At 48.0% G+C, this 14,417-nt stretch overlaps 1 protein-coding gene across 1 annotated transcript in view; it reads right to left on the bottom strand.

Moving 5' to 3' along the window:
- ADARB1 (adenosine deaminase RNA specific B1) overlaps positions 1 to 14,417 on the bottom strand; it is a 66,138-nt gene that overhangs the window by 24,909 nt on the left and 26,812 nt on the right. Inside the window, exon 7 of the mRNA XM_069100301.1 lies at positions 141 to 322. Within this exon, the coding sequence (XP_068956402.1) occupies positions 141 to 322 (182 nt within the window). The remainder of the gene's footprint in view (positions 1 to 140; positions 323 to 14,417) is intronic.

The raw sequence follows: 14,417 nt of genomic DNA, 5'->3' as shown, positions 1-14,417 counted from the left end.
GACCTCCAATGGAAGGACCTGCTCACTGGGGGCTGCATTCCCTGCTCTCCCGCTAGGGGTCGCTCTCACAGACCTCCAATGGAAGGCCCAAGGCTGTGAGCCACAGTAGAAGCATTGACATGTCTCCGTTAGATACTTGCCGCTAAGCAAAGGTCGGTTGAGCGTATATAGAGGTGGAAGTTCTTCTATGTCTGAGATCCGCTGGTACACAGCTCTGGAAAGGTGGTCCCCGTGGTACAAACTGCCCAAGATGATGCTGGAGAAGTAAATGGGCTCCACAAAGAGGCTCAGCAAAGATCCCTGAATTCCCAACACGTTCCACCTAGAGGGCAGAAGAACACACCTTCCTCTTAATGCGCCTGCGCACGCCCCAGGTGAGCAGCCACCCCACCGACGGCCGCAATAGTTTCTCCCCAGTGTCAGGGCTGCTTCCTGCCTCTGCAGCCCCTCCTCCAAAGGGAGTCTACAGGGAAAACGTCCAGCCTCGCGCTAGGTAGAGTCCACTAGAGCCACCTGACCTTGTGCCGCCGGGCGGGAAGCTCATTCCTCCTAGAGGGCCTGATGGAGACCCTGTGTCAGGAGGCCTTACTGAACTTGGGCCATTTCAGACTCCCCTCTTCCAAAAAGGCCTCCTCGGACCCATACACAGCACTCTGCTCCCTCATCTGTGCTGGAGCCTCTGGGTCCCAGGCTGGGCCACTCCTTGGGTCCCAGGCCGGACCACTCCTGGGTGCCAGGCCGGGCCACTCCTTGGGTCCCAGGCCGGACCACTCCTGGGTGCCAGGCCGGGCCACTCCTGGGTGCCAGGCTGGGCCACTCCTGGGTCCTAAGAGAAACTGGTGACTGACCTCAACCCAAGGACATCAGTTAGTTTCAGGGCCCATTCTGCATCAGAGGACCAGGAGATTTCCCTGAGAAGCAAACACACACACAAGTATTTTTCCACTGAGAGTGTCAAAAAGGCAAGAGTGGTAAACAGTTTTGCCCGGAAGGATTCGGGCACACTAGCATGGCCATCTGGCTGATATTTAAATATTTGTGTGTGGAAGAAGCAGCCACTATTTGATGTTGCTAAACTGGTCCTTTAAGGTTAAGGGCCAAAAGGCTGTGTGGCTTCCCTGCCACTTAAAATATAGAAGTTCCAGCTCTGGGGCTGGTATTAGAGGTTTTCACAGAGTTCCCACTGCCCTGTGGGCACACATATTTGACCCAGCATCACCCACCACCATGGGAAATGTCCAGAGAGCAAAATAAGATTCAGATTAGATCTGAATCTAGCCAGGAAACATCTCTTTTAATCTTACTAGAAGTAAAGCTGTATTTTATTGCATTTCGCAGCTCATGTTTGCATTCTAACCTTGAGCTGGAATCACTGCATTGACCTGAGTTAGGCCTGGCCCCGAGGAGTTGGCATGGTTGACAGGGGTTGGTTGTAATAACTTCACCTGTGGTGATTGTGCCAGAGCTCTAAGGGAACACTACTGTAGAAGGGCCGATGAAGACTGCAGACCGCACCCAACTGGAAGAGGACCATTCCTTGTCAGGACGCGCCAGACGCCAGAGGAGACGCAGATAGTCCACTGGTTTTTACTCCTCCGGAATTTGGGAAGTTACAGGAAGTATTAAAAGCACATTAATGAATCATCAAAATGATAACTACCAAGAGTGCAGTCTAATGAGGTCAACTCTAAAGTTCTTCAGGGTTCCAAGCTTACAGCAGATTTGCTTTTACAGAGTTAACTAAACCAGAGGGAAAACCAAACAGGGAGTCCTTTTTCAGACAGCTAAAATGGAGAGTTTTGTATACTCAGCTCCACAAAAATGAATTCTCTTTGGAATTAATCTTCCAATAGGGGATATAAAGGAGGGTTGGTAGTTTTTAAGCAATGTGTACCCACCATTGCCTAAAATTAGAGGCCTTTACCAACAGACCTCCATACCAGCTTGGGAAGATCATCTGGCGAGATTTGAGTAGGAGACCTGTCAGCTGTTGGGGAGGAGGGTCCACCCAAACTGGCAGAAGCCCACTGCCATATTAGGGGGGGATAAGGTTCAGATTCTTACCCATAAAATGCTTTGGGTGTGGCTTTTGACACAAGGACAAGAAGATGATTAGTAACACCTTCAGGCTTAAGAGGGTGCTAGTAAAATTGTTTGGGGACATCTGATCTGGGGCAGGAAAGGTCCTCCTGCCCTACCTACATTCAGGACATTTTGGTCATTGCCTTTCCTGGCTAGTTGTTCAAAGGCCTCAAGTCTTTTTATGCATATACAAGAGGTGTTTGAGAGCTGTTCTCCTGGGGTGCATCCCCTAAGGTTCATGCTGTCCTAACTGTAGGATCACAGATGTCCCAGAAGCCATATTCCCAAGTCATTGTGGCACTAAATATGTGAAGGACTTGTGACGGTCAGCTAGATGCCTCAGTGGATAGAGCATTAGGCCTGGAGTCAGAAATACCTGTGTTCAAATCCAGCCTCGAAACTTCCCAGCTGTGTGACCCAGAGCAAGTCACTTCACCCTGTTTGCCTTAATCCACCAGGGAAGGAAATGGCACATCGCTACAGGATCTTTGCCAAGAACACCCCACGGACAGTATTGGAGTGTGATGGACCACAGGGTCACAAAGAGGTGGATGTGACTGAGCAACAGCCATAAGACACTTGCAGACCAATAGCCATAGGAGTTTGGGTAGGAAAGTTACCAAGACAAGGGTAGCAGCCAGAAGGCCCCTTCTCTGGGCCTCACAGGTGGATGCTAATCAGGGGAGATATCCTGGGCACCTGGAGAGTATCTCTATGGGCACTTACCACAGCCAGCTATTTCGGGCAGAGCCAAATAGAAGCCATTGGCTTTTCCAGAACAATTCCTCGAGCATGCTCGCACACACATACACACACACACACACACACACACACACACATGCACACTCTAAGGCCCAGCTCTTAGTTTACTAATGGCTCTGCCTATTATGAGGAAAGCATACACAATTGGACCTAAGTAGCTATTAAATGAAATAATCTGGAACACCAGGTATAGGGAGACCTCTTAACTCCTCCCAGGGGGCCAAGGTGCATGGCTGGCATGTGTGAATGCCTTGAAAGATGGGACAGACAAGATTTTTATTTATACTGATTGCTGAGTAGTGGCCATGGAGATTTCATGGTTGACTAGTTTGGGGATGGGAAAAAAACAGGAGTAGGTAATTAAAGGTTCTCCTTTTGGGGGTCAACACCAATGGAGGCATTTTGCTGAAGTCTCTCATCACATTCAGTTGGTTGTAGGGCATGTTAGAGCCCACCAGAGACATCATACACCCTCTGCTGAACTGAACAATCAGATTGACCCCCTTATAAAAATAGCAGAAATTAGGGGATGGGTCCATCATCAATGTGGACATGGGGGCTATGATGCCCTGGCGTAGCAAGCACAGGATCCTATAACCTTCTTCACTTGGAATAATGAGGCTACTTCTGTTCAACAATGGTCTTTGGACCAGCTGGAAAATCTGCCTTTGAAGGACAACATGGCAGGATCCCACCAGCAGCTCCAGACTGGCAGATTGATTAGACTGGCCCTCTTCCTCCACTGAAATGAATAGGTGTGCACTCACCCCAGCTGAGAATTACATGGGATAGAGGACTGCAAGGCCAGGAAAATTTGCTACAACAGCAAACACAATAAATACTCTTACAAAACACATCCATCTTCCTCATGGGTCCCTGGTACCATTGCTGGGAATCAGTTCTCCCTTTTTACCATAAAAAAGGTTCAATACTAGTCCCATCAAAATCATATTCACTGGGTTTTCCATCTTTGTAACTATCCTTAACAGCTAAGAAAAAATCACATGTGGGGGTGGCTAGGTGGCACAGTGAGTAAGAGCTCCGGGCCGGAGTTGGAGGACCCGAGTTCGTTCCAGACACAACACCCACCCACACCCCCACACACACACCCCCCACACACAACCCCCCACAACACCTCCCCACACACAAAACTAGCTGTGTAACCTTGGGCAAGTTACTTAACCCCAATTGCCCTCCAAAAGGCCAAAAAATCAATCACACGTGGATTCTAATCAGAGAAGTCTATCCTGGGCACCTTGTGAGTATCTCTATGGGCACTTACCACAGCCAGCTGTTTTGGGCAGAGCCAAATGGAAGCCATTGACTTTGCCACAACAATCTCTCTTTCTCTCTCTGTCTCTCTCTCTGTCTCTGTCTCTCTCTCTCACACACACACACACACACTCACACATACACACATACACACTAAGGCCTAGCTTTCTCTCCCTCTTGCTTCCACTGATGCCACCTTCCCACCCCATCCCCCAACTGAAATAGAAAGAAAAATAAAATCTCTGTTACAAATATTCATAGTTAAGTAAAACAAGTTCCTGCATTAGCCCTGTCCAAGGAAAATGTGTCTCAATCTGCACTTGCGAGTCCTTTGCCTCTCTGTGGAGTGGGTAGCATATTTCATCATGAATCCTTTGGAATTATGGTCGGTCATTATGCTGAATGGCCCCTAAGTCTTTCAAAGTTGTTTGTCTTTTAAAAACTGCTTTCATTGCATGGATTGTTCTGGTTCTGATCATTTCCCTCTGCATCAGTTCATTTAAACCTTCCCAGGCTTCTCTGAAACTGTCCCTTAATCATTTCTCATGGCACAATAGCATTCCATCACATGCATGTATCATAACTTGTTCAGTCTTTCCTCAACTGAGGGGCACCTCCCCAACCTCCAATTCTTTGCTACTACAAAAAGAGCTATTATAAATATTTTTGTATATCCTTAGAAATTGTTTTGCCTAAGACTTTTCTCTACCTTAATTTCCCCTTTGTCTTATTACTCCCCTTCTCCATTTGTCTTCCTGTTTCTCTGTTGAGTGAAATATATTTCTGTATCCAACTCTGTGTGTATTCTTTCTTCCTTTGCCAACTCTAGAGAATGAGGTTCGAGTGTTGCTCACTTCCAATACTTTTTCTTTTTTGTTTGTACAGACTTCTTGCACACCTTAATTATATGAGATAATTTCCCCATTCTTCCTCTCTTTCTCTTAGTATATTCCTCTTTCCCTACCTTTCCATTCTTTTTTAAGATCAAGGCATAGTAGATAATTAAATGGTCATTCCCAAATCCTCTGTGTAATTAGACTCCCTCTTTTATCCTTGGTGATGGCAGAGTTCTGAGAGAACATATGTGTTATCCTTCCATATTAGAAAGTAAACAGTTATCCTTGTGTATTCCCTTATGATTGTTCATCTATGCTCCTTGTTCAATGCCTCTGTTTGCATCTCAAAGTTTCTATACAGCTCTAGTCTCTTTGTCAGAAATATATGGAAGTCTTCTATTTCATTAATGATCTATTTCTTCCCTTGCAGGTTTACACTAAAATTTTCTGGATAAGTTATTCTTGATTCTAAGCCTCTATCTTTTGCCTTCTAGAGTATTTATTCTAAGACCTCTGCTCCTTTATACTGAGGGTAGGGGAGGCTAAATCAAGTGTAATATTTACTGTGGTTTATTAATTTGACTTATTAATTTCTGGCTGCTTGCAATATCTTTTTCTTTGACTTGGGAAATTCTCTATGAGGGCTATAATGATCTTGGAAATGTCCATTTTCAAGCTTCAGGAAATTACCAGTAGATTCTTTCTTTGTCCACTTTTTTGTCTGGTTTTAAAATATTTGGGTAATTTTCTTTTAGGATTTCTTGAATTATGATGTCTAGATTCTCTCTCTCCCTACCCCCCCCCTCTCTATCTCTCTCTCTTTCTCTCTCTCTCTCTCTCATCAGAGCTTCCAGGAAGGTCAATGATTCTTAAATATTTCCCTTTAATTTGTTTTCGAGGACAGTTGTTTTTGTTATGAGATATCTGACTTTTTTCCTCTTTTTTTAAAGATCTTGTTGACTTTGCTTTAATATTTCTTGTCTCGTGGAGTCACTGGCTTCTCTTTAGTACATTCTAATTTTCAGGGAGTTTGCTCCTTGAACAATGTTGTTGTGCTAAGTTGTTCATTCCTTTTTCAATTTTTTCTTCCATAGTTCTCATTTCTTTTCCAATCTTTTTCCTCTGGTGCTCTCATTTCATTTGTAGAAACATTTAAAATCTGTTGGGTTTTTTTTTAACTCTGGTTCCATCACTTCCCGGAATTCTAGCTGAACTTGTGCGCACGCTGTGTTGTTCTTGGAAGGTTTACTTATAGCTGTTGTGGAGTCACTGTCTTCTTCTAGGTTTGTGTCTTGAGTGTCCATGTCACTAAAACAGTTTTTTAGCAGAATCCTTTTTTTTTTTTTTTTGCTCATCCTTGCAGTCTATTTCCTGACTCCAGACTTTATATTAGGGCTGAGCTCTGCACATTTCTGGTGGGAATATCTGGGCTTCACCTGTGAGAGGGGCCAATGATGGCATGATTTTGACTTGATGTTCCTGGTGCTACTCCTGGCCATCCTTAGCTTCCAGTCCTTCAATTTAGAAGCTCTTTTTTTGTGTTGTAATTTTAAAGACTATATCAATTTTATGTGTATTGCGTTTCTCCTCCTGCACTGTTTATGAGTTCAGAATTATTTTGAGACTATTTTAGGTTCTTTTTTGTTTCCAATTTTTTTTTTTGCTTTTTGGAGGGCAATTGGGGTTAAGTGACTTGCCCAAGGTCACATGGCTAGTTTTTGTGTTAAGTGTCTGAGGCTGGCTTTGAACCCAGGTCCTCTTGACTCCAGGGCTGATGCTCTATTCACTGCGCCACCTAGCCACCCCATATTCTGAGACTATATTAGTGGTAGACACTCTCCTAGAAAAATTTTGGGAACTTTCCACCAAATAGTGGTTTGTTGTAGAAAAGGAACCCATTATTTGTAGGGTGGGAGAGGTCTTTTAAGGAGGTGAGGAGATCACTTTGCTTCCCTGCCAGCTAAGGAAGGCATCAAAGGCTCTTGGGGAGCTAGTGTGGGGGTTTTAGCAGAATTCTCACTTACAGGTTGCCTCCCCAATTCATATCTAGGTCCCTTGAGGTAGGGACTCTTTTGTCCTTCTTTGTGCCCCTCTGTACTTAGCACAGCACCTGGACCAAAATAAATACTTGTCCACTGCCTGGAGTGGCCTGAATGGGGACTGGCCTAGAATAATATCATTGGCATAAGCCATTTCATTTTTGGAAATCTCCTGATCTCTTCAGTGACTCATCCCCAGACAGCCCACCCCTTTCACCTTCCCAGCTTCTCTGAAGGTCATTGCACAACAATGAAAACTGCATTTGGCCACACACATCACGAGCTTTCCAGTGATTTGTAGACATCCTTTCTGTGATTCTCTAGCCTCTACCCAAATCCTACTAAAAAAAAAAACTGGTGAGTGAATAATAACAGCTAATATTTATACAGAATTTACTGTGTGCCAGACATTGTGCTAAGTGCTTGATGATTATGATTTCATTTGATTCTCATGACAACCGTGGGAGGTAGGGGCTATTATTGTCCACATTTTATGGATGAGGAAACTGAGGCAAATAGAGGTTATGAAACACACCTGGGCTCATACAGCCAGAAAGTATCTAAGGCCAGATTTGAACTCATGTCTACCTAACTACAGGCTTGGAGCTCTATCCACTGGGCCACAGAGCTGCCCCTAATTAATGAGAAACATTTAGCTCAATAGCAGTAAGAGGTTGGAAGAAGCACCTCAGAGCTCACGGCAGTGACAGACTTATGTCTGAGCTGGAATCCCACTTCTGACACAAACTTTCTATCTTGGGCCTGGAGTTCAAATCTGGCCTCATATACTTCCTAACCACTTGACTCTGGGCAAGTTACTTCTCCCTGTTTGCCTCAGTTTCCTAAAGTGAGCTGGAGAAGGAAATGGCAAATTCCTCCAGTATCTTTGCCAAGAAAACCCCAAATGGGGCCATGGAGAGTCAGACACAGCTGGAAAAGTACTGATCAACACCATCTGTCTTATGAAGACATTTTGGAAGGACATTGAAGCCAGAAAGCACCCAGAAAAGAGGAAGCTGAAAGGCCATGGGTCCATGAAGACTGGTCAAAGGAATTCAGGATGTTGAGCCTGCAGGGACATGATGAGTGTCTGCATATGTGAGGACCTGTCACCTGTAAAAGGGATTGAAATGGTTTGGTTTCACCTAAAGGAAGAAGGAGGGGAAGGGAATGGACAGTGTTGGAGGGCAGTGGGGCCCCACAGAGGTCTTGCCCTCTGTAGGGACATCATTCAGGGACAGGCTGTCCCCTGAGGTCCTTGCCGTCTCTGAGACTGTAGTTTTGTGACTCTGGATAAGTCGAATGCCTTGGGGGGTGGGGTGGGAGGGGTACCTCCTTGAGCCTCAGGTGGTTTTTAAGCCCATAAAATGGACATAGTACTATGTGTCCACCTGACCTTAGACAGTGCTTGATAGCTCTTAAAGGGCCACAGAAATGTCAGTTGTTATTTCAGATGTGCAGTGGTTTAAATAATAAATTTAATTCAACTCCTCACTTCTTGGGGCTCCATTATTGGCTATTGGGTGTAAGGAGAGACATAAAGCACACTGAGACATGTTTCCTGTCCCTATGCACTGGAAAGACCTGGGAGTGGTGGGGGAAGTGCCCACAGCTGCTGCTGCCAGATCACCAAGAGACAGAGAGGATCTGGGTTTGAATCCTGATACCAACACCCTGCCTGCTGTGGGACAAGTCCCTGGCACCCTGTGGCCCCTCCAGCTCTAGACCTGGGACCCTGGCACTTCCTCCAACTCCCCCGGGGTCCTTCCGTGATGAATTCACAGGACAAGCAGGTGACAAGCAGCACCTGCTCCCCTCTCTGCCCCAGGGGCACCCACTCACATCATCTGTGAAAGCTGACACAAGAAAACACCGCTGCCACATGGGCCTTAAGTGCTGGCCTGGGTAAATTCCCAGCAGCCAAGAGACAGGGCCATTTATCATGATTTCATTTTAATGAGGTTTTCATCATAATCACTGTTTGATCAGGCACCAGCACTTCCGATCCTCTGTAATCTTGTCCCAGGAACAATTAGATAAGGTGCTAAATCAGGGGACAGAAATCCAAAGCTAAAACCCAAAGTTTTATTACAAACTCTAAACCTCTGGAAAACCCTGTTTGTAACTCAGGCTCTGTGACTCTTCCCCTGTGACTGTCCCCAGGCTTCTCTTCTCCCTTGATCCCAGCCCTAGGCCACCCCAAACACCCTCAACAACAAGCTCTGTTCTCTCCTCTGCTTCCATCTCTATGAACAGGTGGCTCTTCTCCTGGACAAGGTCAAACCTTCTACCCCCTTGTTTTTACCCCCTCCTTCCTCCTCTCATTATCCCCTCTTCTCTCTTTCAGTCTCTCTAGTCACTGGTTCCTTCCTTAATGACTATGAATGTGCCCAGATCTCATTCATCCTTAAAAGCCCTTGCTGTGACCTTCCATTGCCTCAGGCTATTAACCTACATCTCTCTTCCCTTTCATAGTCAAACTACTAGACAAGGCTGTCTACACTCAGTGGCCCCACTTCTCTCAGTTACAATCTCTCTTTCACTCCACACAAGCATCTCTCTCCACCAGCACCGAGACTGAGTCTTAACGGCTAAATCGGATGGTTTTTTCTGCCTCGTCCTTCTTGGACCCTTTGTAGCCTCTGATGGCTCTTGACAAGCCCCTCTCCAATCCCCTCTCCTTCTGGAAAGTCTTTCTTCTCAAGGTTTCCATGAAGCCTATTTTCTCTGGATTCCCCCACTGCCAATGGAACTGCTCCTTCTCAGAATCCTGTATAGGACCACCATCCACATCCCACCAGCCACTGGGCTGTGCCTCAAGGCTCTGTCCTGGGCCTCTTCTCTCCACATGCCCTCTCAGCGATTCCATCGGCCTCGTGATTTAAAATATGTACAAAAGGTTCCCAAGAAGGCATCTCTTGCCCTTAGCTTCCTCCATCCCACATCCTCACCTGCCCCCTGGACGGCTCCTCTTAGAAGCCTCGCTGGCTCCTTGAACTCGGCACATCTAAAACAAAAGCATATTCTCTTTCCCCATACATAGGTCTCTCTTTGGAACTTCCCTGTTGCTCTCATGGGAACCAGACAGTCTTCAATCACTGTGGAGTCTCTCTCCTCTCTCCCCCCTTATCCAATCAACCCTAGATATGATGAATGTTCACACCTGTCACCTTCAGTCTAACTTGTTTGGCCACTGCCTTAGTTCAGGCCCTCAGTCACTCAGGCTGTTGAAATAGCCTTTCTCAGCTCACCCCTCCTCTCTCCAGCCTATCTTTTCCCAAATCACCAAACTGATATTTCTAAAGAACAGGTCTGTGGCTTTCTATTGCCCCAGGATTAAATACCAATGCTTCTGCTTGGCATTTAAAGCCCAAGTCGACCTTCTCAGGCTGGGCTGACACCACTAGGCCTGCCATTCTGACCTATTTTCTACTCCCTTTCTTACCTCCAGCAAAGGAAGATGGAGTCACAGAGCTCAGAGAACAGGTTTCGCATTTCACAAAGCCTCTCCTGCTAGCCTTCTAGTAAGGACAGAGACATGGGCGAGAAAATCCCGAAGGGTTGGTGCTTTCAGAATCAGCTAAATGGCTGCACCCAAAGCCTAGTCATCTGTATATTGACATCCGCAAGAGGATCTTTCATGGAGAGCCCCAAGGAACTGGACTTGGCCTCTCTGGAGGGAGGCCTGGTGTCAGTGCTGGACAATGAAGTTTAGAAAAGCCATGGAGAAGCTGGTGTGCTCAGAGGAAGGCAGCCAGAACAATGAAGGGACTCAGTCAATCACCCAACAAGTTTTTGTGAGGAGCCTGCAGGCCGTGAGGGTACAGCCCTCTGGCTTGGCTTCTCCTCCATCTAGAGGTTTGGTTTGGGTAGGTTTAGTGAGCCTGAGGAGTTCACAAGGGGCTTCTCCAGGGGCCAGGCCAGCTCTCTTACAATCTGTCTCAGTTGAGAAGCTGCATACCAAGTAACTGGTCTGCTCACTGGGAAGTTGGCCTTCCTTCTGCTCCTGAAAGACCCTGGGCAGGAATGCCAGCAAGAGCCAGAGTCCTTTCCATTTCCTCTGCCCCCTTGGAAAAGATGGCTGGTGTGTTGACTGGACAATGGGGGGGAGACTGAAGGGAGCAAACCAGCCCTCAGCCAACTCCAGTGCCACTCAGGCAGACCTTGGGTTGTTCCCTTCCCCCCCTTTCCAAAAGAAAAATAAAGTTATTTCTGGCTTAAGGCCTAAACTGGGACATCCCAGCACAAAAGATAAGATGGGAACAAGGCTGAGGAGCCCAGAAAAGAGGGGCTAAGAATATGCTGGCCTTGCTTGTCAGGAAAGAATAATGGGCTCATATACGAGAGACAAGTCCCCAGGGCCCTTCCTCCCAGAGGCTCCAAACCATGGTGGACTGAGAGGTGACAGGTCCATGCCATAACTCAAGCCCACCAGCCCAGCGATTCACACCATCATGATGGCAACATGAATCCTGAAGGCGATTCAGACTTCCCATTGGACACTGAAATGAAGATATAAAACAGTCGGGCTCCCAGCAATTCCCAACCAAGAAAATGTGGGTGGGCATTTTCTAAAAGCCGGGTCCTGGCCACGATGCAGAATGGGCAGCCAACCAGGGCCACAGGGAAAGGGGACCTAGGACTTTATGTTTAGGGTGGCTTAGGGTTTCAATCACTCGCTCACAGCCGAGAATCTGCCTGACTTCCTGGCCCTTTGGTTATGGATGCCCAGGGGAAAGAGGGTCCTTGGCCTTTGGGGGGGGGTTCCCAAAAAAAAGAGGGATTTCAGTAACTGCCCCCCCCAGCTGCCTTAGAGAAATGCTAATCTAGCAGCTGCTCTCCTCAAAGGAAAAGAAAACCCAGGCTTTGTGAAGTGAAAATTACCTCAGAGAAGAGAGAAAAGGGTTCCCACAGTTCTTACCAAGCATGATTTCCCACCCTCTTCAGGTAGAAATGAAACAAGTTTCCCACTTTCAAAGGAAGATTATTTATGATAACATCATCATGGCCCGATCACATATGAATAAATGGGTCAGTCCTCCACAGGAAGAATTCTGGATTCTGATGGGAAAAGCAGAGGAAAAACTCCAAACGTGGCACTTGGATAAATCTAAATTCGTTGTGAGATGCTGGCTTCATCCCCCTATCCCAGCTCTGAACCTTGGCGGCAGGACCTAAGACCACTCCCTGAACTTCCTTGGGCCTCGGTTTTCTAACCTGTAAAATGGGGGTGATAACATTCAGATCCTATGTCACAGATGAGATCGCGGTTGCCCCAAAAGGGGGGAAGGGGGCTCATGTGAATGGTAAAGCAATCATCAGAGACAGCGAGCTCCATGGTGGATTGCATCCACAAAGATCCTGAGTGGGAGAGGATGTAGATGGAGGACGAGGTGGCTCCTCTTGGTAATGTGCTTTTGGCCAAATGGACCTGAGACCTAGACGGGGTCTCCAAAGACACAGACTCACGCTGACCCTGACCGACACCCCAAGGCTCGGACAAGGGAATTCTAATGGGGTGGTCGTCCTTCTGAGCACGCCTCGAGGCAGCTTGTAAACAAGCTACAGCCAAGGACCATCCCCTCCCAATGGCGAGGTGCTCCCCGAGGCGCTGCCATGTCCCACACAGCTGAACAGAATGCTGGGAAAGCAGAATGGGCTTTGAAAGGCCATGCCTCTCCCATATCCTCCCCACAGCCGGAAGCACCTGGGAGACCATTAAACCCAAACCCCTTTATTTTACAGGCAAGGAAACTGGGCCCCTAGTGGCATTCTGCTCAGGGAAGGCCATGCAGGTGCAAAGGACTGAGGAGTGTGGAGTCACACTGCGCAGCTCCCAAAGCTGCAATCGGGGTTAAGTAACTTGCTCAAGGTTACACGGCCAGGTATTTCTGGGTGTGGTGCTGAGTATCTAAGCCTTGATTTGATCCCCAGGTCATCCTGACACTGGAGCCTGTGCTCTTTCTCGCTGAGCCACCTGGCCGCCCCTAAGCAATCGGGGTTAAGTGACTTGCTCAAGGTTACACGGCCAGGTGTTTCTGGGTGGGTGCTAAGTGTTCGAGCCTGGATTCAATCCCAGGTCATCCCGACTCTGGGGCCGGTGCTCTTACTCGCTGAGCCACCTGGCCGCCCCAACCCTTTACTTTCTAACCAAGCAACTTCTGCTCATGGAAACAAAACCCTTTCCATGACAATTGCATAGGGTTATAAAATTGCAGCTGCCTCTGGCCCTAACCACCTCCCCAAAATCCAGCGGATATTCCCCAACTGGATGACCCTTCAGGCTGGGATAGATAGCCCTTTAGGGTCCCCTGCCATGCTCCCAAACATAAGGACAAGCCTGTCGTCACCGGTCCTCAGTGCCGCTACTAACCAGGTCCAAGGCCCCTCTGCTGGGCTGCTGGAACTCCCTAACTCGAACCCCTGAGGCTGTTCAAGGGAGGAGGGAAGAAGGCTCAGCCTCCCCCATCACGATATAGAGAGAAGAATGCATTGGGCTCCTCTTCCTGGGCTTCCCACTCCAGGGACAGATGAAAGGGTAGGAAGGGACCCGGAGCCCAAGAATTCCAAGAAGGAGGAAGCATTAAATGGGGGGCGGGGCGGGGGAGGAAACAGGAAACCTGGAAGGTCCAGTCATAGCAATAGGGAGAACGCACAAGAGTTCACAGTGTGTGAACACGAGCTCCCCTCCCTCGGCCCAGAGGAGAGGGTCCGGCAGCGAGCATAGCTCAGGAAACGAGGCCGAGGAGTGGCAGGGTCTGCTGAGCGAGCGGTCAGTGGGCACGGCCTCTGACCAAGTATGCAGAGGCACAGAACGGCATAGAAAAGTGTTTATTAAGCACCTACTGTATGCTGCACATTGGAATTGCACAGAGAAAAATGAGATGGGAGATCTGGGTTGGAAGGTGCAGGACCAGGAGAAGTAAGACCGGGAAAGTTCGGAAGCCAAAGGTTGAGAGAGTTTCTAAGAAGACAGGAGGGGTCGCTGCTCTAGATAACCCAGCCGAGAGCAGCGCTGCTGGGGTGCGAACAGTGGGAGGGCCCCTTGTGAGGGAGGAGGAAAGCCAGGCTGGGTCACGGGCCAGGGTCAGGGGCTCGGGTCGGCTGCTCAGTCTGGGGGAGGCGGGATAGGGCTAAGAAAAGTTCTGGAGATGTGGGGGGCAAACACCATGGGGGGAGGGGCGAGAGCAGGGACAAATGACCAAGGAGACGTGGAGAGAGCGAGGAGGGCCGCAGGGTGCCCCAGGACCTGGAGGCCGGGAAGCATAAGGGAAGACGAACTGCGAGGATTTGGGCCACAAATGCGGCTTCCACTAGGCAGGCTCTAAGGCGACATTTGAGGAAGATGTCATCAGAAAGAGTTTGCCTGTCTGCTCACAGCAGGTTCTGATGGACTTGTAAACATTTAACCACTGCTCTCTCTCTC

Source organism: Petaurus breviceps, unplaced genomic scaffold, assembly GCF_028583685.1.
Source record: "Petaurus breviceps papuanus isolate PSGF00001 unplaced genomic scaffold, PetGlider_PUasm1.0 387, whole genome shotgun sequence".
NCBI lineage: Eukaryota > Metazoa > Chordata > Mammalia > Diprotodontia > Petauridae > Petaurus > Petaurus breviceps.
The sequence above is the reverse complement of the archived record's forward strand: the minus strand, read 5'-3'. Positions and strand labels throughout refer to the sequence as shown.